The 20,835-nt window shown below is 44.4% G+C and overlaps 1 protein-coding gene across 4 annotated transcripts in view; it reads left to right on the top strand.

Annotated features, from left to right (window-relative positions):
* SMTN (smoothelin) overlaps nucleotides 1–20,835 on the top strand; it is a 1,119,422-nt gene that overhangs the window by 804,936 nt on the left and 293,651 nt on the right. For all 4 annotated transcript variants that reach the window (XM_078667269.1, XM_078667270.1, XM_078667267.1 and 1 more), the window contains exon 15: nucleotides 5,917–5,979. In XM_078667269.1, coding sequence (XP_078523395.1) covers nucleotides 5,917–5,979 — 63 coding nt within the window. The remainder of the gene's footprint in view (nucleotides 1–5,916; nucleotides 5,980–20,835) is intronic.

Below are 20,835 nucleotides of genomic sequence, written 5' to 3'. Positions count from 1 at the left end.
TAATACTGGTTATAAAGTACAATGTATATCCGAACAGTACTATAAAGTAGTACTGTAAAAGCATTATATGGTTTCCACGCCGTAAGTTGCTTAACCCCTTCGATGCTCATGACGGAACGGTTCCGTCATGAGCTTCGGTTGGCCTGTGCTCATGACGGAACCGTTCCGTCTTGAGCCCGTTGGCTCATTAGAACGTTCAGCACTGCGCGAAAATTCGCGCCGCGCTGAAGCGGTTAAAACCTATAAAATAAATACCATGCTAACAGATGGCGAAAAGTACTCAACTAGTCACTGAAATACGCCTACCACGGAGTACCTTACCTAAGTACAGTACGAGGGAATGAGTAAGTGAGACGTGGCTTAAGTTTAGTAATTCTCTAGCCAATCGACTATACAAGAATTCTCAACGGGTTTATTCAGCTCCGTCCCTTTAGTTTTAGAATGAAATAGGTCTTGTATTTCTCTTACAGGAACTTGATTTCCCAGCCACATGCAAGGGTAAACAGGAAACACTGGAGTTGGATTTCTCGACCGGAGAAAAAGACAGCCACTCTCGTGTCCCAGTCGGCTGGAGGGCCGGCTTCCTTCGGCACTTACTACTGCAAGGCGTCGGGCCAGTAGTAAGTCCATCTGCTCCAAACCGCAGTGTGCTTGTCCGGATAAATCTGGGCATATTTGTACTATGAAGGGTCCGAGTTTGACGTGTGATTAGACTTAACAACGTCGTATAATGACTCAATTCCTAAAAAAAAACTCCTTGGATCCTAGATAAATTAGCATACAGGCAAGGGGCAGCCCCAGGCTGCTGAAGGCAGGTTTCTCTAAGAAACCGTTGTTTATTCTAGGAACTTAGTGGAAGTAGCCCTGCCGTATTTGGTTTGCATAGTTTAGTCAGAATAAGGTAAGGATTACTCTGTCTATATAAAGTTATGATACTCCCTACCCATGTAAGGGAATGCATCTGGAGGACTACACTTGGGTCCTAGATTCATTTACAACCCTAATAGGTTCCTCCTATCCTGTGGGCCCCTCCTCTGGGATGGGTGGGCCTCCGCCCCCCTACAAAACATTCTGGGATGGTGCCATCTATCAACATGCACCGTCGACTTGTGTCCAGTAACTGGCTAGCAGCCGCCAAACTCCCTCTTAGGCTGAGAAAGAGACTAAAACCATACGATAAATGGGCCACCCATTAGTGTTTTCAGCTCAGGAACGCCCCTGTACCCAAGGGAAGAAAGAGGTCGTGACCCAGGTACACAAATGTACGAAGAGAGGGAGGTGCCAGACCACCAAGACGCCTTCCAGTAAAACAAAAAGGGGGGCCTGTGGAAACCCAAGATCACGCCTGAAGTTTGAAGAGACAGGTCTACGCGCCAACATCTATCAGGCGAATCACACCCTGTGCCACATTTGCAGCGATGACATCCATCCTGCTCGTATACCTTCTATAAAATACAAACCGACACCGAGGAAGTACCGGTCATAAGAGATGTGAAGGGACAGATCCCGTGTTGAGGCATAGCCCTGGAACAGGCGGTCCCTAAGAAGACAACCCACGTAAGCAAAGGTGAATCTTAACGCGAAGACCGCAAGCGCACAATAAAACTAGTCGGCATGTATCGATAGCCCGTTTTAGTCACCAGGAGGGCGAGAAAACGAGCCCTAACCTTTGCCTGTGCACGAACCAAGGTCGCAACCCCCGCACCAGAATTCATATCGTATAAGTGAAATAAAACTGAACATGATTTTATATAATCAAATTGTCCCTGATATTGGTATTTCATCACCTATCAGCCTTATGGGCGTTTATGTAGCAGCTTAGAATTGCAATAGAGTTGGCAGCATGTGTCTCCCTTGGTTATTTCCTTTTTCTCGTAAATGAATAATAAATATTTAAATATAAACGTAAATAGATATTTTAGCAAGACTAAAAGTCACAATCATCCTTTGATCACGGATGAGACGGTGGTGTTTCTTTACTGAAATGTGCGGAGGATGCTTTTCTACGGCCAGGACACTATAACAGTATTTAAATGACTTAAGAGTCTGTGCAAATAAGGTTTGGAAGGCATAAACAAGTAATTATCAAACACTATACCACACCGTTTTCTGGTAAGAGATGCACCTATGCACTACCTCGGCACCGCAGGGGAGACTGGCATAGTCAGTTCCTTCCGGGATATAAATTAAGTTAAACAAAAATTATGTAAACAAGCGCGGGTGCTAAGGAACAGGCATGGACACGTTGCGTCAAGCAGCCTCTCAAGATGCACAAAAACACTCATCACTGGTCTGCATGCTTCCTCAAAGTACAACCCGCACAAGCTGGCATCCATCAGGCCGAAGTCAAGAAATTAGACCCCAAAGCAAATATTCCCAGGGATCCCCAGTCACAAGAATTAGCCCCAGGGGAGCTGTAAGCAGCCTATTACATTCCTTTGTCCCGTTGGAGCTCGCTGCATGACCATCAGACTTTGCCAGACCGCCAGAAGAGGGCAAAGGGGCTTAAATGACTGTCCTACACCGCGCCATTTTTAACTATCTAACATAGGCTAAGAAAAAGGGGAATTACAGGTGGATGCACTTTGAAGGTAGACACCAAACACGTAATAGAGTCTACCTACATGGACTTTAATTCTGCAGAACTGTCAAGACCCCCATAGCCTCATGCATTGGTAATCACCCCTGAAACGCCAAGGGCCCAGTGAAAGGCCTGGCAGGGTATTTGGCTTTCTATTCTTCCCCAGTGTTTACTCCCAATACCAGCATATTCATCAGGCTTGGAAACAAACCCCCCCAACGCGGGCAGCCACTGGACTTGTCACTTGCCGACTCGGGATGCAGGTCTAGTCTCGCTTTCTTGGTGCCGTGATGTTGCTCTGCACTTTTTGATCCTTGAAGTCTGATTTCTCTCTAGCAACAAGGCTTGTTCCCCCCCCCCCCAATCTGTGAAAAGTATTCCAGCATTCATCGGTAGCCAATGAAGATTTCTCTTTAACCCCTCTAATCTATGGAGTATTTACTGAGTTTGTACCCTAATATTCCTCCGTCCACGAGACGACTAACATTGCACTCCCGCCCCTTCTTCCTGCTAACAAATTATTGGAAGGGGAGATTCCTATTGGTCAGTCGCTCGTTAAACAGAAAACTCAGGCACAACACGCATATCCCGGGCTTCAAGTGCCCCTCAGCTTTTAAACTCAGCCACCAGGTGGCAACCGACCCTAATACCAGACTCCGGCACTATCTCTCTAACGCACTATATCCGTGCTCTACAAAAAATTCACGACGACTGAATAAGCCGGGCCACGCTGCACTAGACATAAGACTCGTGTTTGAAGTACACGCTGATAACCCTTGTCCGTAGAAGCGCTTTAAACCACGTTGCTAAAGCCACTGGGCAAGTCAGGATCTCTGTCCTTTACCTCTTCTCCTTTCGCCTGGTATAATTCAACAACCAAACCCACTCTCGGCCAATGGGGTGATAACTCCCTCCCAACTACCAATGCTGCTATCGCCAACAATGTATTTAGCGCACCTCCCACGAAGCTCACAGATCCCTGCCCCTTATCTCTGTGAGGTGTAACGCACCACCGCTGAAGCCTGCCTGACCGGGAATCCCGCCGACTCCCCTGCATACCGGGGCCGGCGTCGGAAGGAGTTGAACTGGATAATGCCCCTATCACTGCATATCATCGACCCCTGTATAGCGCTACTGCTTTATCCCCTGCGCCGATCCCTAGCTGTACCTGGCCCCCGTCGATAGGGAGGTGAACAGCACGCCCCAAGGGTCCCGTCGGCCCCGTCGGCAGCCCAAACCACCAGCTCAGGACAGGCTATTAGCTCGCAACAATTACCCCCTTTCGCTATCTACGGCTGCCCATAGGCCCCCCCAGCGCAGCCCCCACCTCACCTGGCGACATGGACGCCTCCCAACGCCGACGCCTTGACCGCGCTCGTCCTCGCCAACTCCCACGAGGTCCGGACTCGGCTGCGCTGGATCACAAAAGGCGAAAGACCGCTGACCTCACACTCCACACGAGGAGATAAAGTTTAAACTAAAAAACAGGGAGGGAAGAGGGAGACGCTTCTGGGACCAACAACCGATCCGGTGCAGCAGAGGAGGTAGAGACTGGGGTCCCTGCCCCGGGAACCTAAATAGGTCCCCAGTCTCCGCCCTCTGCCCCACCGGAAGTGCGTCACCTCTTTGCCCCGGAAGTACTAAGTGGCCGGTCTCCCCTTGGGGCTGACCGGCCACCAATGAGACTAGATGAGGTAGGGGCGTGGGCCGGGGGGGGGGGCCGGGTCCTAAGTGCGCGCTCCTCGATGCTCGCGCTTGTCATAATGTTTGTGTAATTGGACTTTTTTGACTAACCTCATAATGTTTTGATACATACTGATCGCCTGTACAAACAATAATTGATCGCAGTGTCCATTGCTTCCCTATGTTTTATTGCACATCCAGTTGTGTTCCTTTTATCTTTTCTTCACTTTGTGATCATTTGAGCACTGAGGACTGCAACGGCTAAGCATTGTACACTTTGATTGATCTTACTGCGTTTGTGTCTTTTTTTTCATTTGTTCTGTATATGAACTAAAAAAGGCTATACTTGTCATAGAAGATATGTTCATTGATTGTTTCTACTTCAAGTCATTTGATGATTAGGTAATCTACTGACACCGCTAGAAACTGTTGTTCATTATACTCAAGATTGCCCCTGATGCCGGATGGTTCAGAGGGCAGCCTGTGTTTCTTATACACTCCAGGAGAGAAAAGGCTATTACCAGGTCTTGTGGGCCAAAGCATCAATTTGGCAAGCAATATCACAGATGTGTTCATACAGTTTACTAGTTTTCCAGTTTATGAATGCATTCTTGGGACTAATGGATAGATATTATGTTGCCTCAACCAGAACCTCAGCCATTGTCTGCCTTTTCTCTGGTGAATAAAGCCTGGAAAAAGAAGATGTTCCATCTAATTTCCTGGAAGACGTTCATGAATGCTGTCACCTGTCTCCACATAAAGAAAGGCTAGTTAATTCAGACACTAACGATGAGAGTGGATCTTTACCTCCTTCTACACAATTCTATTGTGTAATGAAACAGACTGTTGAGACCTTGGGTTTTCTTCCAACTTTTAAGTCTGCCACTACCGTACTTTTTGTGTTTCACTTGTAAATACCTAATTTGGGATGTAGACACGAAGTACTGAAACTGAAGTGACTGCTAGTGCAGGGCATAATGACATAGTGGTGATGCTTTCTCCCTGAAAGAAGGAATGGTAAATTTCAGTTTTGTGAAACTGCTTCCTATCTGCCTTCTTTGCTCTCCTTTTCTTTCATTTAATTTGTTCCAATCCATCCGTTAGCACAGCCACATGACTGCAGCAATAAAGGAACTGCATATCAATTCCAAAAACCACAAGCCACACCCTTCCAACAAGACACAGTCGTAACAAAAAGATTAAGCTCTCTATCCCTCACATGCTTTTACTCCACTGCATGCTCAAGAGCATGCAATACAAGACCTGAGTACCATTCTGGAATAACGCCTAATGCCAAAACACAGATTAAAGAGTGAGTACACTTTGATAGTGCCCAGCATGAACCAACAGTTCATATGTTTTGGTAAAGTGCAAAAGTAGTTTGATAAATCAGTTAGGAGTTGACATTTGCTCAGTGTAACCTTACTGGAAAAAAAATCAAGAGGCAGATGTTAAGCTTTCTATGTGAATCGTGTGAGCTTTTCTTAGAATTCCCAAAACCAGTAATAGCCTACTATGGAAAGCTGTCTCAACCTAAATTGACTTATCATAGTATTGGTAAAATTCAATGTTCTGTACTTTGTATTAATCTTTAATTAGTCAAATTTTTGTCGCATATTATAATTCCGAGGCACGTCCTTATTTATTGACAGATGATGGCAACAAAACCTCCAGGACAACCACAATGGAGTCAAGTTATATGCAGAGATCAGAAGGTATGACTTTTGCTTTATTCTTCATCTATTCATATTTTCAGTGTTTAGCTTGGTCTTCCAAGAAGTGCCCAGTGCCAGTATTATGCTCAGGGTTCCCTAGCTCTTAAGACTTTTCCAAGCATAATGTCTTGCTGTAGAAAGCTATAACTCGCATGGGAATGGATATTTGTATTAAACTGTGACGGCCCCTTGCTCCCGCGGCTCCCTCCTCATTAATCCAGGTGGTGCTCCTTTCAGCTCTGAAACGCGTTGGTGAAGGGTTGCAAATGACGGATGAAATGCCACCTTCTAGCACGTAATAAAGGATGTTTACGTACCTGCTGCTGTCGAGTGCTTCTTTGCTGCAGGGCACTTTGGGAAACAAAATTTACACGACGGCCTCGGTCGTGAAAGGAGCACCACCTGGATTAATGAGGAGAGAGCCGCGGGAGCGAGGGGCGTCACAGCAGGAATTTACCGAGTTGTTAATGACGGCACAGCAGCGCGCAAACTAAAGAAGGGAAGCAGGCCATACCGGGGCACACTGGAGTGCCTTTGATGTCGCAGTGAATTCACTAATCACTGTGAGCCCTCAATTAATGGCTCAATTGCAAAAACCAATGTGGTGAAAAACGAAAGGCTAATAACCGCAAGTCCAGAATGGGTCTGGACTCTGCTTTTTGGCCCTTTTTCTTTACCAAGAAGTATCGCGAGTAAACTCCTTGCCTGGAAGGACCACAAACTGGTAATGTTGCGACCCCACCGTGAAAGGGAGACACTTCCTGTGGGAATATGAAAATACGCATCCTGTAAGTCGATTGACACCATCCAGTCTTCTTCCAGCAGCGCTTGAAGAACCTGCACAAGGGTGAGCATCTTGAACTTCTCCTGTTTCAGATAGAGGTTCAAGACCCTAAGGTCCAAGATTGGACGAAGTCTGCCATCCCTCTTGTGTATCAGGAAATAACGGGAGTATCATCCCTGACCCCTTTCCTGCTCCGGAACCACCTTTATCGCACCTTTTCCAAAGTAACGCTAGGACTTCTTCCTGCAGGAGTAGCAGGTGGTTCTCCGAGCAAAAACCTTGGCAAGGAGGGTAATTCGGAGGGAATTCCCGAAAGGGAAGAGCATACCCATTCTCCACAAGATTGAGAACCCAAAGGTCTGATGTGACCGATTCTCAATCCCGCAGAAAATGGGTAAGCCGACCCCCTACAGGACCAACATGATCTGGAATGGCGGATCTAGGGCTGCTTTGCTGCGGAAGGAGGGGGGTGGGTGGAAGAGGAGGAGGAGGAAGAGGAGGAAACTTGACGTCCTCGAGGACGAGCCCTTTGTCTTCCTCTGAATGACTTGTACAGAGGATTCTGCGATTGCTGTTGCGGTTTGTTGTAAGAACGAAAGGAAGACCTTCAGAATCCTCTGTATCTCTTACAGAACATGTGGCCTGAAGACCCAAAGACCTAGCCATTGCCCTGCTATCTTTGAACCTTTCCAGCGCAGCATCCGCCTTTTTACCAAAAAGGCCAGAGCCATCAAACGGCAGATCTACCAAGGCAGCTTGGACATCCGCAGAAAATTCAGAGGACTTCAGCCAGGCTGTCTTCCTGGTGGCAATAGACGAGCCCATAACTCTCGCCACAGAGTCAGCTGTGTCCAAACCACTCTGGATGACTTGGCGAGCAGCAGCCTGAGTGTCAACCAGTACCTCATTAAAATTCTGCCTATCCTCCTCCGAAATCTTAGGGGCTAATTGCTTTACAGAGTCCAGCAAAGCATGGATGTAACGCCCTAAGATACAAGTGGCATTCGTTGACTTAAGAGCCATGCTGGCTGAAGAAAAGATTTTCTTTGCCAACTGATCTTGCTTTTTAGATTCCTTGTCCCCAGGCACCTGTGGAAAGGCACCTGCAGATTTCTTGGAGCATGCTGCCTGTACCACCAAGCTCTCGGGCAAAGGATGAGAGGAAAAGAAGGCCGGGTCACCAGGAGCTACCCTATATCTTCTTGCGACAGCTTTCGAAACCGCTGGAGCTGTAAGAGGCTTACGCCATACTTCCAAGATTGGCTCTGTCAACGCCTCATTGAAAGGAAATATAGGCTCTATCACTGAAGACGGAGAGTGGAGAACTTCTGTTAAAATATTAGATTTAAATTCCTCAGTGAGAAGATTTAAATTAAAAAGTTCAGCTGCTTTCTTTATGACCACATGATATGGAGTCCCATCTTTTGACGGGGCATCAGGAACAGAAGATAACTCCCAATCTGGAGAAAGTTTTAAGCCACTAGCTTCCCTCAGATCATCAAAGAAATCCTCAGATTCCTGCAACTCGCCTTCTTCCATCTCCATCTCTCTGTACCTACGTTCCTCCAGAAGCCGCTGAGCCTCCCTTCTCGACCTCTCCTTCGGGATCGGCATCGGCGGATCTGCAACCGACTCCGACGGAGCCGCTGCCGGCCTCGTACTCGGTGCCGAAGGACCAGGCTGTAGCAAACGAGGTGGTTGAACAGGAACTGGCGCCGGTGACGAAGGTATCGTCGGGAGATGCCAAGCCGGAGCCGAAGTCGGTATGAAAGGCATGAACGGAACCGGAGCATACGTTTGTGGAAATCCAAGATTATAAGCCAAGGAACCCATGGGACCAACAGGTGCTCCAGAGGGGTACATGGCTCTCAAGAACACCCCATACATCGCATTTAAATAATGCGAAGGGTCTTGTCCCGGGCCCGGAAATGGAGGGTATGGACCCACGGCTGCTCTTGAGGAGGCACCGGATTCGACTCAACCTGTCCTACGGTACGAGGAACCGGAGTCGACGAAACCTCAGGGGAGGGAACCACTTCCTGCTCTCGAGCTGGAGAATTAATCGACGTCGGAGACGGATTCGATACTCGAGCTGGTGACTGCTCCGGTGAACAAACAGGCGATTCAGTGCAGCAGGTGAAGGAGAAACATAATCCTTTCGGTGTCGACGACTTGGCGACTTCGACTTCGGGTCCAACTCCTTCTCCGGATGATGCCGAGACCCATGCTTCCTCATCTTATGCTTCTTTTTTTGACTTAGAAGCATGCCCTGAAGACGACCTTGAAGCCGACCTCAAGCGAGATCTCGAACGCCTGGAGCGAGACTTCGATCTTTTCTTCTCCTTCTTGCTTTTTAACTTCGCAATCAGAAGTTTAGCCTCTCTCTCTCGCAGAGCCTTCTGGTTCATTTTTCTGCAACTTGGATAACTCTGGACGTCGTGGTCAGATGACAAGCACCACACTCAAGCTTCATGCGGATCCGTGATCGACATCATTTTACCGCACTCTCCACAGGGCTTGAATTCGGTCTTCTTCGACGACATCCTGAAGAAGTTACAAGAAAACACTGAAAACTCTCGAAAGTAACACAGTAACAATAGAGCTACCGAGGATCCCTAAAGAAACCATTAGCGTTGACGACGCGGAAAAAAGGGAACTGATGTCATCACGCCGACGTAGGCCCTTTATGGAGTCGGTGATGTCAGCGGCGCCTCGTGCGATGCCGTGCTTCTGTGACGTCGTCCACGTCGGTGTGAAGACCTACAAAAGAATTTCCGAATGTTGCTGATGCAGTGGGGTATTCACAAGGTGTGGAATCCACTGGCAGATGTATCCATCAGAAAAGGTAATTTTTTTCCTCGCCCAATTTTTGAGTTCACCAGTCACAGGTGAGATGTGAAACTGCATTGCCCAAGTACCCCAAATACCCATGCATTAAGCACCTGGTGGGGGCAGTGCCTGCGAGACAGGCTAGCATTGATATACAGTTTGAATATGATCCTTCACTGAAAACAAAGGAATTCCTACAATTACGACAAACTGTTTCTGAAGTTCCATTTGCTGATCAGTTACACAAACACCATGATATTGTTCATACTGAAAGATCTGCAGAACCTGGATCAAGGAACAAAGCACTGGTACCTACAGCCTGTGCAAGGAAAATTTGAGGGTTTTAATTTAAAATTAGCAACATAGCCATGAAGAACTTAAGAGCTACTGCTGCGCAAAGAGATTCTACTGTACAAATGGTAGAATTAAATGCACATTGACTCCAGTCCATAGGCCTTTGAAAAAAATTACACTTAAAAATATTGGCGAAGGAAGGCATGCTGGGAACAGGGGCTCAGGTCATGCCCAGCGTATAGCGAACAGAGGTACTCCCCCTGGGGCACTGCAGCATCCTTGCTTAACACGGCCCCTTGGCTACTCGGTTAATGCTAACAGGGTATGGCCGAAAGTTCATGCTGCGTCATGCCCTGTGGGTACCACGGGCTGAGGGACCCCTACGGGCACCAAGTTAAAAGAGATCCTGGTGGCTCAGCCTCACCAGTAACCTCCGGTAGCAGCCAAAGGGTGACCCCAGGACCTTCACTTGTTAACCCTGGAAGGACATGACCGAGACTGAGGGAGGAAGGAGAGACGGTCTCATGTAGGTAGGAAGAGAGGAGGATAATACAGCTGAGAAAGAAAGAAAACGTCTTTACAGCTATTAATATCTGCAGTCTTGGGAGAGAGTGAGTCTGAGACACACGTGTCCAAGGCCATTGTCAGGGCATTAGCATCAAAGCATCGGAACATTAAACAAAGAATATTTGTTTTACTGATTTGAGAAAGGTCTTTTAAATGTCCCAACCAAAGCTTATGAGCCTGGCTCCCACGGCGACTGCTGTGAGCAAAGCCTGGAAGGAATCCACTCCTAATACTGAAGGCGGGGGTAAATGTGTGCCCTTTGGCAGAGGGGCACCCCTCTGAATGTCAGCCGTCGGCGGTGTGTGCCCTACCCACTGAACGGGGTTACCGGAATCAAACCCTTAGACCTGCAGGCTACACTTGTCGATGGCCTTTGCCCAGACAGCGCCTGGGCAGAAACAAATGTGGCGCCCCTCCTACTCTCCTCTTTATTTGTCGCTGTGTCAATAAGTTGGGAGGAGTAGGAGGAATACCAGGGAAGGGAAAAATTGAGAAGCACAATGAAAAGGAAAAAAGGGACAAATTACGGACATAGGTGCCAGCAGTTTTCGGAAAACAGAGTTTAAACACACTGCTCACAATAATCGCGGGAGTGTGGGCCGTGGGGGTTTAAACAATAAAGTAAAGAAAACTTACCTGACTGCCCAGGTCCACGCCACCTCTGCTGTTGGGCAGGGGTCCTGCGCTGGCGCCTTCAAAGTCTTCTGCGTCACTGGAGTGGCTGGCAACCCCTCTCAGCCAATCCATACGCTCACCGCCCATTAGGAGACCGGGGGCTGTGGCATGAAGCAACCCTCGCTCTCCTAAGGGGAAGGCAAGTGCGCATGTTCGAGTTGGACTTGGACCAGCCCAAAACCGAACATGGGCACTATTGCTGTCTAGTGCGCTGTCTCTCAAACCCGGAGTGCTGCCACAGCCCCACCCCCACCCCCTTCAGCGTCCCTCATTCTACTTCTAACGCTAATTGCAATCAGGAATCCTGACTGGAATTAGCGTCAGAAGTAGAACGAAGAATTTGTTATTTCTAATTTATTTAAACGATGAATGGGGCAATGGCATTAGTGGGGCAACGCCCCAGCGCCCCAATGGACGCACCGCCACCAGGCAGTGGCCCATGGACCACTGCTTACGCCTTCATAAACCTTTGAGGTGTTGGCAAGACACTCATACATACCTTAATGAGTCTCCCTAAAGCACACCCCTTCTAAATAGCAATTCACCATAATCTGTTACCGAATAGCAAAATGAGTTTAGTACATTTTGAAAATCCATTTTGCGGTCACACACCCCGTAATTTTGCAAATCGCAGGCTTTGAGACTGCAAAGTGGCTTTGGATATCTGACTCAAAATGTTGCCTGATCACGACATGTTATCTGGATAGGATTATTTTTAACACAACTTGTGTACCAGTAATATTCTGCACATATATGGAGATGTGGAAGCTTCAATTTGATGAAACATGCCTTTTAAATAGAAACTGGCTATTCTCCCACTTAGTGTAGGCGATCTATTGAGATGTGAGTGTCCCACCACAAATTGATCAGTGCTCTTAGCTGATTCCATGCAGTCAAAACACAGAAAGAATACCCATTCTTCGGGTAGTAGAAGGTGTGACCTTCATTTGTGCTTCACGGCAATTCTTAAAGATTCAGAATGACTCAACATGTTTACATAACAAGTCAATATCATTTATTAGAAAGCATTGATAAAACATTATATCGAAAAGACCAGCACCATCTATATTAATTTTTCGAGAGAAAATGGGACTTGAATGCTGTACATTAGTGGGGGGAAGCCTAATGTGGATAAATATCTAACAAGATCCGATAATGCAGAGCAAATAAACAGCACATACTGCAGAGGCAAATATACTTTAAGTTGATAGCACTAACAAGACACAGTATTAGGCTACATCTGGACATGAAAACCTGGTTGTTAATAGCAGTTTATAAAGGATCACCTGCAAGAAGGGCCCAACTTTGTGTATGCATGAGTAAACTCCTTCTAAATAGACCCTGGGACAAGAGCAAAAAAAAAAGAAAAGCGAGAGGATCACATTAAAGTCATTTAGGCGTTTGAGTGCATAGCTACGCGTTTCTTAAAAAAATCCTAAAATATGCCCCCAGTACCAAGGAACATTTTAATATTAGTGCATGGGGAAGGCCATACACAAATGCAATGAGAGACACTGTATTTTAATAATGTAGGGGTTCATTCTTTCTGCAGGAACTGATGTGTGTACTAGGAGAACGGATGAATGAACTGACCTATTCCTAGAAGGTATTCTTGAAGTCCCACTCAACATCTTCACACATAGGAATTCATCACTCTAAAGAAGCATCAGTACATTGAATCTGACACTTTGGATTTGTATGGCACAGGAAGAAAGAATTGCCCACTGCAGTAAAAAAATATGTACTTCAGATGGCTTAGTGCAATCCTGCAGTACTATGAAGCAAACATAGTATTCAAAACCCAAAATGCAGTTTTACTATTCATGAGATCGCATACACACACATACATATATATATATATATATATATATATATATATATATACATACATACATATATACACACATATATATATATATATAAACACATATATACATACATATATATACATGCATATATATATATATATATATATTCACTGAAAAAACCATAGGTTTCACACCAGTTATAGTTAGGTGGAAATTTTACTCGCATAAAACCATTGAAATTTCCACGTTATAGTTAGTTGGACTCACTATAACTTGCGCGTGCAATGCACTGCTGATGACGTCACATTACATCACTCATGACATGGTCAGTGACATCACTCATGACATCACTCATGACATCTCAAATGACATCACTGATGACATCATCCAGTGAATGTGTATCTTTCTGAAAAATAAATATTTTTTATATATGTATATCTAAAGGGTGATGGAAGAATAAATGGCTAAAAATTATGTTATGACCAATAGGCTTTAACCCTCGGGTAAAAATACTTGTGTAAATATATGAAATGAATTTTTTATACTGAATCTATTTTTGTATGAAAATAACCATTTTAAGAACATGTACTTATATATTTCTATTTGCACTTATTACTTTCTTCTAAACTTAATGTTGCGCAATGATCCAGATATTTATATTGTTATTCATGCATTTAAGTTATGAGTTCTCCCGTTTTTTGTAAATTACGATGGTTAATAACCTAGGTCGTTACATGCATTTTTTACTGAGTTACTCCTAAATCTCTATCAGATGGTGAATGCTTTGCTTTTAATAGTTTCAGTTTTTGTAAAGTAAGTCTTTTTTCGAAGGAAGGAAAATAGCTGTATTTCACCTTTTCTTTATGTCTATCACCATCACAGTCACGTGCATAGGGTGCTAGCTGTCTTAATGGTCCATTCAATGTTTGAACGTTGTCATGTGATCAAGCCACTCCGGTGGTGAAACGCGTTATGGCTGACTAACGAGAAATAAACGCTACTTTCTGCACTCAACCTGGGTTCGTGTCTGCTTTTCGTTGCATGCTGGAGACAACGCGCTGCATCTGATTCCCTCAAGCGGCTTCTGGGATATATAACTGGTGAAGCTTCGACCAGTTACACACGGACCCCCAAACGAGCTGCGGTAGCTGGTAAACTGAAGCCTGTCTTCGAGCCACGGCACGGAGCCTTTTTCAATCCGGGAGGATTATACCAGCTCACCCCCCCCACCAGAGACAGCAAGGCACCTGAAACGCTCGCTTTTCCTCGCGGCACCGGATGGTGCACGGGACTATAAGCAGGACGTGAAAGGTAGGACCTCTCAAGCATTGTGGGGTGTTTGGTGTGCGAAAGCACTCGGTAGACGGAAGGTGATCAACATCTCTCAGCCCGAGTTACGCTTTCAAGTAAAATTAGCGTTTCTTTCTTTCAACGTAATTTAACATGTCAGCTGACACGTTAAAGGATCGAGAAGCGGCAGCACAGGGATTGTTTGTTAACATTGCCCAGGTTCGCGATCGCTCTGAACCATTAGGACATACCAATGCCAAGCCTGACGACACTTTAAGAAACAAAATGAAAACATTGGAAAAGTTGATGCGAGGAGAGCAGGCAAAATGGTGGGAGCACAGGTCATTGCAGAGCTATTTGGATGCTGGCAGAGTTCCGAGGGGACTACGAATTTTACTGGCTCCCACCTATGAACAGCCCAACCCTGAACTAATGAAAGCGTGGGCACAAAGAAATCTTGACTCATCTAGAGAACTGGTAATTTTACTTGTCAAGTTTGCAGAGATTGATCGCATCGAATTGCAAAAAAAAGTGGTAGCTTTAACTGACGAAATTGCACAAATGGGGACACCTGAAGAAATAAACAAGCTCAATGCGGAAATGACAACACGCCTTAGAAAAGAAGAAGAAAAAATTAAGGCACGCAAAGCCTTCAAATTTCAGCGTGATCTTACAGACTACGAATGCGGGCGTATCTTCACCTTTGCCCGCAAATTCGACTCTATCAAAAGCAGTAAAGCCACGGGGAGAAATAAAAGTAAAGTGCAAGCAAGTACTTCCAATGCCTCAAATGAATCTACTCTCTCAGATTTCAGCTCTGCTGCTGAAAGCGACAATGAAGGTAATACGACCAGAACAGTACCCATTGACCCCAAGGCGATTCCGTCACCAGGGGATGAAATTGTTTTTTTATCCATGGATCGACTATCAACCCTGCGACCCAGGAACCGGCAGAATCAAGCCGCAAACGGAGAAACCACAAACGCGGCCAAAGGCGGAAAGCAAGGAAATGCGCCAGTAAACAACAATTACAGGGGCAAGGGAAAAGGCCGTTGGAACCACCAGTAATGGCACAAAATAATTGCAATTCGACAGCCTTCACAGACCGTAACTCAGAAGAAAATTCCAACAATTCCTCGGAAAAAACGGTCATTAATTTAACTGAGACAGTTCTAACCCAAGCAGAAATACAAATCTTATCGTTAGGACTTTCCTTCTGCAAAGAATCTAACTTTGATTATGCCACCACTCGCATGGATGTGTATCAATTTATCCGCAAACTCAAACTGCGTAAATTTCACACCATCAATCAATTGAAAAAACTAGACAATGATAATGCTGTTCAGATGGAAAGTCAGATGGTTATTGGGACTCCACCATGTACAGGGTTACCATCAACTTTGCTCACCGTACTAACGGATCTTCATGCTCAAAGCCGCACTGAATTTTCGCAACCATTCTCAGAAAGCCAAACTGTTAACCAAGCTACTAAAGCGACCATTGCAACTCCTTTCAAGAACAAATCTAAGTTCAATCCCATCATGCCACGAGATGGAATCGATATTTACAATGAAAATGTGATCAATGAACTGAAAAAACTGAATTTCAAAACTTGCGCTATGAAAAATAAAATATTCAGACGCAATAGAATGTATGACAATCTGGTGGCCAAAATACAACAAAACAATCAGATTGTCATCCGAAATTCGGACAAAGGAGGCAATGTGGTATTATGGGATAAAAACCAATACATGATTGAAGCTATGTCTCAACTGAATGATCGCAAATGTTACAAAATCAGCAGTGCGTCAGCAGTCAAAGAGACCTCTAATTCATTTTATTTGAAACTTCTAGCTTGGAAAAGTGCTGGCTTAATTACAAAAGAGGAATACCTGTACATGAAAATCGATTATCCCACCATTCCCAACATTTACTTTATTCCTAAAGTTCATAAGGACCCTCTGCACCCTCCCGGAAGGCCCATCATTTCCGGTAGGAATAGTTTGTTGGAACACACCTCAAACTACATTGACTTTTTCTTACAGGACTGTGTAACTGGATCGGCTTCTTACCTAAGAGACACTAGTGATTTTCTTGATAAAATCAAGGACTTGGTTTGGGACCCGGGTTTCTCTTACTTACTTTGGATGTATCATCCCTTTATACCTGTATAGATCATAAGGATGGTATAAGAGCCTTGAGTTATTTTCTCACCAAAAATAGACCCACTTCCCCTGAACACAGCAAGATGCTGTTAGATATGGTGACCTTTTGTTTACATCATAACATTTAATCAAACTTTCTACCAACAAATGAGGGGGGTGGCAATGGGGGCCAGCTTCTCCCCCAGCTATGCCTGCATTTTTATGGGCTGGTGGGAGGAGCTGGTCCTAAAGGGTACTCTAGGTGAATGGTATTACAAACATGTCAAAATGTATTACAGGTACATCGATGACCTTATTTTTGTCTGGAATGGCACCAGGGAAGAGGCCCAGGAGTGGGTTAACCTCCTGAATACCAACAATATCAATCTGGATTTCACCTGCACCATGAGCCATACCAACATTCATTTCCTAGACACAGAACTATATATTTGTGAAAATATACTGGAAACCAAGCTCTACAGAAAGGAGACAGCTGGTAATTCCATCTTACATTATACCAGTTTCCATCCCAAACATCTTATTCGCAGCATCCCCTATGGGGAAATGTTGCGAATAAAAAGGATTTGCAGCAATTCGACCGATTTGGTGATGGCACAAAATGAATGTAAGGAGAGATTCCTCGCCAGAGGTTACCCTATCCATATCATTCAAACAGCCATCAACAAAACTGCGGAACTGGATAGAAACCTCCTCCTTGTTCCAAAAACAAATAACCCACCCACACCTGAATCCATCAAATCACCAGACCCCAGCACGGTCAGACTCATTGTGCCCTATAGTGCCCAAAAAGGTGCGATAAATAAAATCATTAATCAAAATTGGGCCCTTATTCGTTCTGATCCTGTAATAGGCCAAACCATGCCAGCAAAGCCCAGTATCACCTACAAGAGGGCTACTTCCCTTCACAATAGCCTGGTATCTAATTGCCCTGAAGTTACTCCTTCCAAAGATTGGTTGAAAACCTCACGGTGGTTCACAAAATGTCATTCATGCAAAGCATGTACCTATGGCATCAACAAAACCAGTTACCGTACAGCTTTCAGCAGCAAAGACATTAAAATTTCTAAATCCCTCCACTGCAAAACCGAGTACGCCATTTACATCTTGGAATGTACGTGTCCCTTACGGTACGTGGGAAGTACCAAATTACCAGCTAGTGTAAGGATATTGCAGCACATTAGGGCAATCACTAACTCTGATCCTACCTACCCAGTGGCGAGACATTTTCGGGAGGTCCACAAGAACAACTTAACGGATCTCAAGTACTATATCATCGACACGATTCCCAAAACTAAACAGGGAGGTGACCGTAAACAAAAAATGCGCAAGTTGGAGACAAGGTACATCCTGAACTTCAATAGCAAAAGCCCTGGAGGACTAAATAACACTGAGGATTTACACACCTGTTTATGATTATAAATATTTCACTGAACCCCCCTGGAAGTGACAATTTCGTTTCCTCTCCCCTGATCTTTTGATGCATTGAGAACCTGTCCCTTGTGTCCTTTTCCTCCCCGTTTTCCTTGTAACTTATTGTTCATAGACTTAACTTTTCAGTTAAATCATCCTGTCAAGCGGCATGAAAATATTTTCCAAACCACACATTTATTGGACTTTGTCCCATGTGGCTGCCATTACCTTCTCCTAATTCACAACCTTTATACTGAGGTTTTTTAAACTTATGCACTTTATTCACTTTCTGCACCTAATGACACTTTAACCAATATTTTCCTTCAACTACCATCTGTTTTTGACCTCGGGTAATTACATACCTGTGAGGGTTTTTTTTAGAATAAAGCATACTCAGATATACCACAACTAAGCATTTATGCTAAAAATTATGTTATGACCAATAGGCTTCAACCCTCGGGTAAAAATACTTGTGTAAATATATGAAATGAATTTTTTATACTGAATCTATTTTGTATGAAAATAACCATTTTAAGAACATGTACTTATATATTTCTATTTGCACTTATTACTTTCTTCTAAACTTAATGTTGCGCAATGATCCAGATATTTATATTGTTATTCATGCATTTAAGTTATGAGTTCTCCCGTTTTTTGTAAATTACGATGGTTAATAACCTAGGTCGTTACATGCATTTTTTACTGAGTTACTCCTAAATCTCTATCAGATGGTGAATGCTTTGCTTTTAATAGTTTCAGTTTTTGTAAAGCAAGTCTTTTTTCGAAGGAAGGAAAATAGCTGTATTTTCACCTTTTCTTTATGTCTATCACCATCACAGTCACGTGCATAGGGTGCTAGCTGTCTTAATGGTCCATTCAATGTTTGAACGTTGTCATGTGATCAAGCCACGCCGGTGGTGAAACACGTTATGGCTGACTAACGAGAAATAAACGCTACTTTCTGCACTCAACCTGGGTTCGTGTCTGCTTTTCGTTGCATGCTGGAGACAACGCGCTGCATCTGATTCCCTCAAGCGGCTTCTAGGATATATATATATATGTATAATATATATATATATATATATATATATATATATATATATATATATATATATATATATACATATATATATATATAAAATTTCTATGGCAAAGTGAAACCCCTCATTTTGTTCCTTTTCAATTTAAATGTATTATGTGTTACCACTTTATTCCAATCAAGATGACTTCAGGTGTGCCATACTTTTGTCATAAGTAAGACTGTTAGCGTTCTAGTTGTTCTTTAGAACACTCTGGGACATTGTCATTGGGCTATAGTTGGGCTACATCTGGCTGATATTTGGGCTACATTTGGGCTCTTTTGTCTCTGGTGGCCATCTTGGGAGACTGCATATCAGAATTTTTTTAATGAAATATAAGAGGATTTGAGAAGTCACTCAAAATGTGCCCTAATTTTTCTTTCTGCAGCACTAATCATAATTTCTATGGCAAAATGAACCCCCTCATTTTGTTCCTTTGCAAATTAAATGTTTTAAGTGTTAACACTTTATTCCAATCAAGATGACTTCAGGTGTGCCATACTTTTGTCATAAGTAAGACTGTTAGTGCTCTAGTTGTTCTTTAGAACACTCTGAGAGTTCGCGTGTGGAAAGCTGATTGGCTCTCGGGTGTCTGTCAACATTCAAACAGTCCGGAGCGGCCGCCATCTTGTGTCTCGGTAGGATCGAGACACAAGAGGTGGCAAAAACAAAGGGGGAAATGACCAAAAGGGGGCAGGGTAGACCCCCCCCCCCCCCCTGACCCCATAGGTTTGATGTGGGGGCCATAAAAGGGCTTCGATTTTCGCGGGGGGATAGCCCGGTACGCGCACCGGGGAGCGTACCATGGGGAAAAAAGAATTACAGATTTTTTTTAAATGTAGCCTTTTTTTATAAATTGGAGGTAGTTCTAAAAACTGTTTTTTTTCTTCTTTTTGTTGTTTTATATATTTTTTAATGTTTTTTTGAACATTTTGTACTTTTTTGGCTTTTATGAACTATTTTATATTTTTTTGGTTATTTTTATGGGGAGAAACAAAAAACAGGGAATTGTAAACGGCTCAACTGGAGCAAAGAAAAATAAGGAAAAAATTATGTTTTTTTGGGGCAATTGTGGTTGTCACCAGCACGGTTGATGAGCTTTATGCTCTGCTCACCATAGGTGATGGTCTTACCACAAAAAAAACAAGTGATCTTGAATTCACCAAACTGTGGTTGTATGTTTGGGACCATCTCCCTTGTCTCTGGTCCCGATGGAGTGGGTTGCTTTCTTTTAGAGGTGCTGGGTGAAGATTGGGGAGGGTTACTGGCCAGTTCTCTCACCTCTGCCGCAGCATAGTTGTTGAGATGCTTGCGCTGCATGTGCCGAATCATGGTGTTATTGCCAAATGAATATTTCTTATTAGGGTTCCCCCTTGAAAGTTCAGAGCCACAGATTTGGCAAGTCACCTTTGGCGCATTCACTTTCTTCTTGCCCTCTGGGATGGAAACAAACTCCCATACAATGTGCTGCTTCGGCCTATATGGGGTATTGTCTTCTGGCAGGAATGTCCTACTCCCCTCCTCCTCCTCCTCCTCCTCCTCCTCTTCCTCCTCTTCTTCTTCTTGACCACCAATGTGATGTTGTGGTGGTCCTCTTGGTGGTGGTGGTGGTGGTGGTGGTGGTGGTGCAGCTGCTCCAACTGCTGCTTCTACTGTAGCCATTTTAAAGTACAAAATATTAGTCACAGATCTCCAAACAGGTCTTCCTCAGTCAAAGGACAAAGTCTGAATAAGGGAAAAAGGTGGGGGCTTTCATCATTTGGAAAAAAAAAATGTCCTGGACCAATGAAAAGTGTTATTTTCAGGTCTCATGACCCGGGCTTTCATCATTTGGAAACCAAAACTGTTCTGCACTAATAAAAAGTGTTATTTTCAGGTCACATGACCCGACGCGCTTACGCTACGCGCCCCCGGGGCGCGTCGCGCAAGCGCGTCGGATGCTTACGTTGCGCGAT

Source organism: Lissotriton helveticus, chromosome 11 (assembly GCF_964261635.1).
Source record: "Lissotriton helveticus chromosome 11, aLisHel1.1, whole genome shotgun sequence".
Lineage (NCBI taxonomy): Eukaryota > Metazoa > Chordata > Amphibia > Caudata > Salamandridae > Lissotriton > Lissotriton helveticus.
Note: the sequence above shows the minus strand (reverse complement) of the source record. Positions and strands in the feature narration are given on the sequence as shown.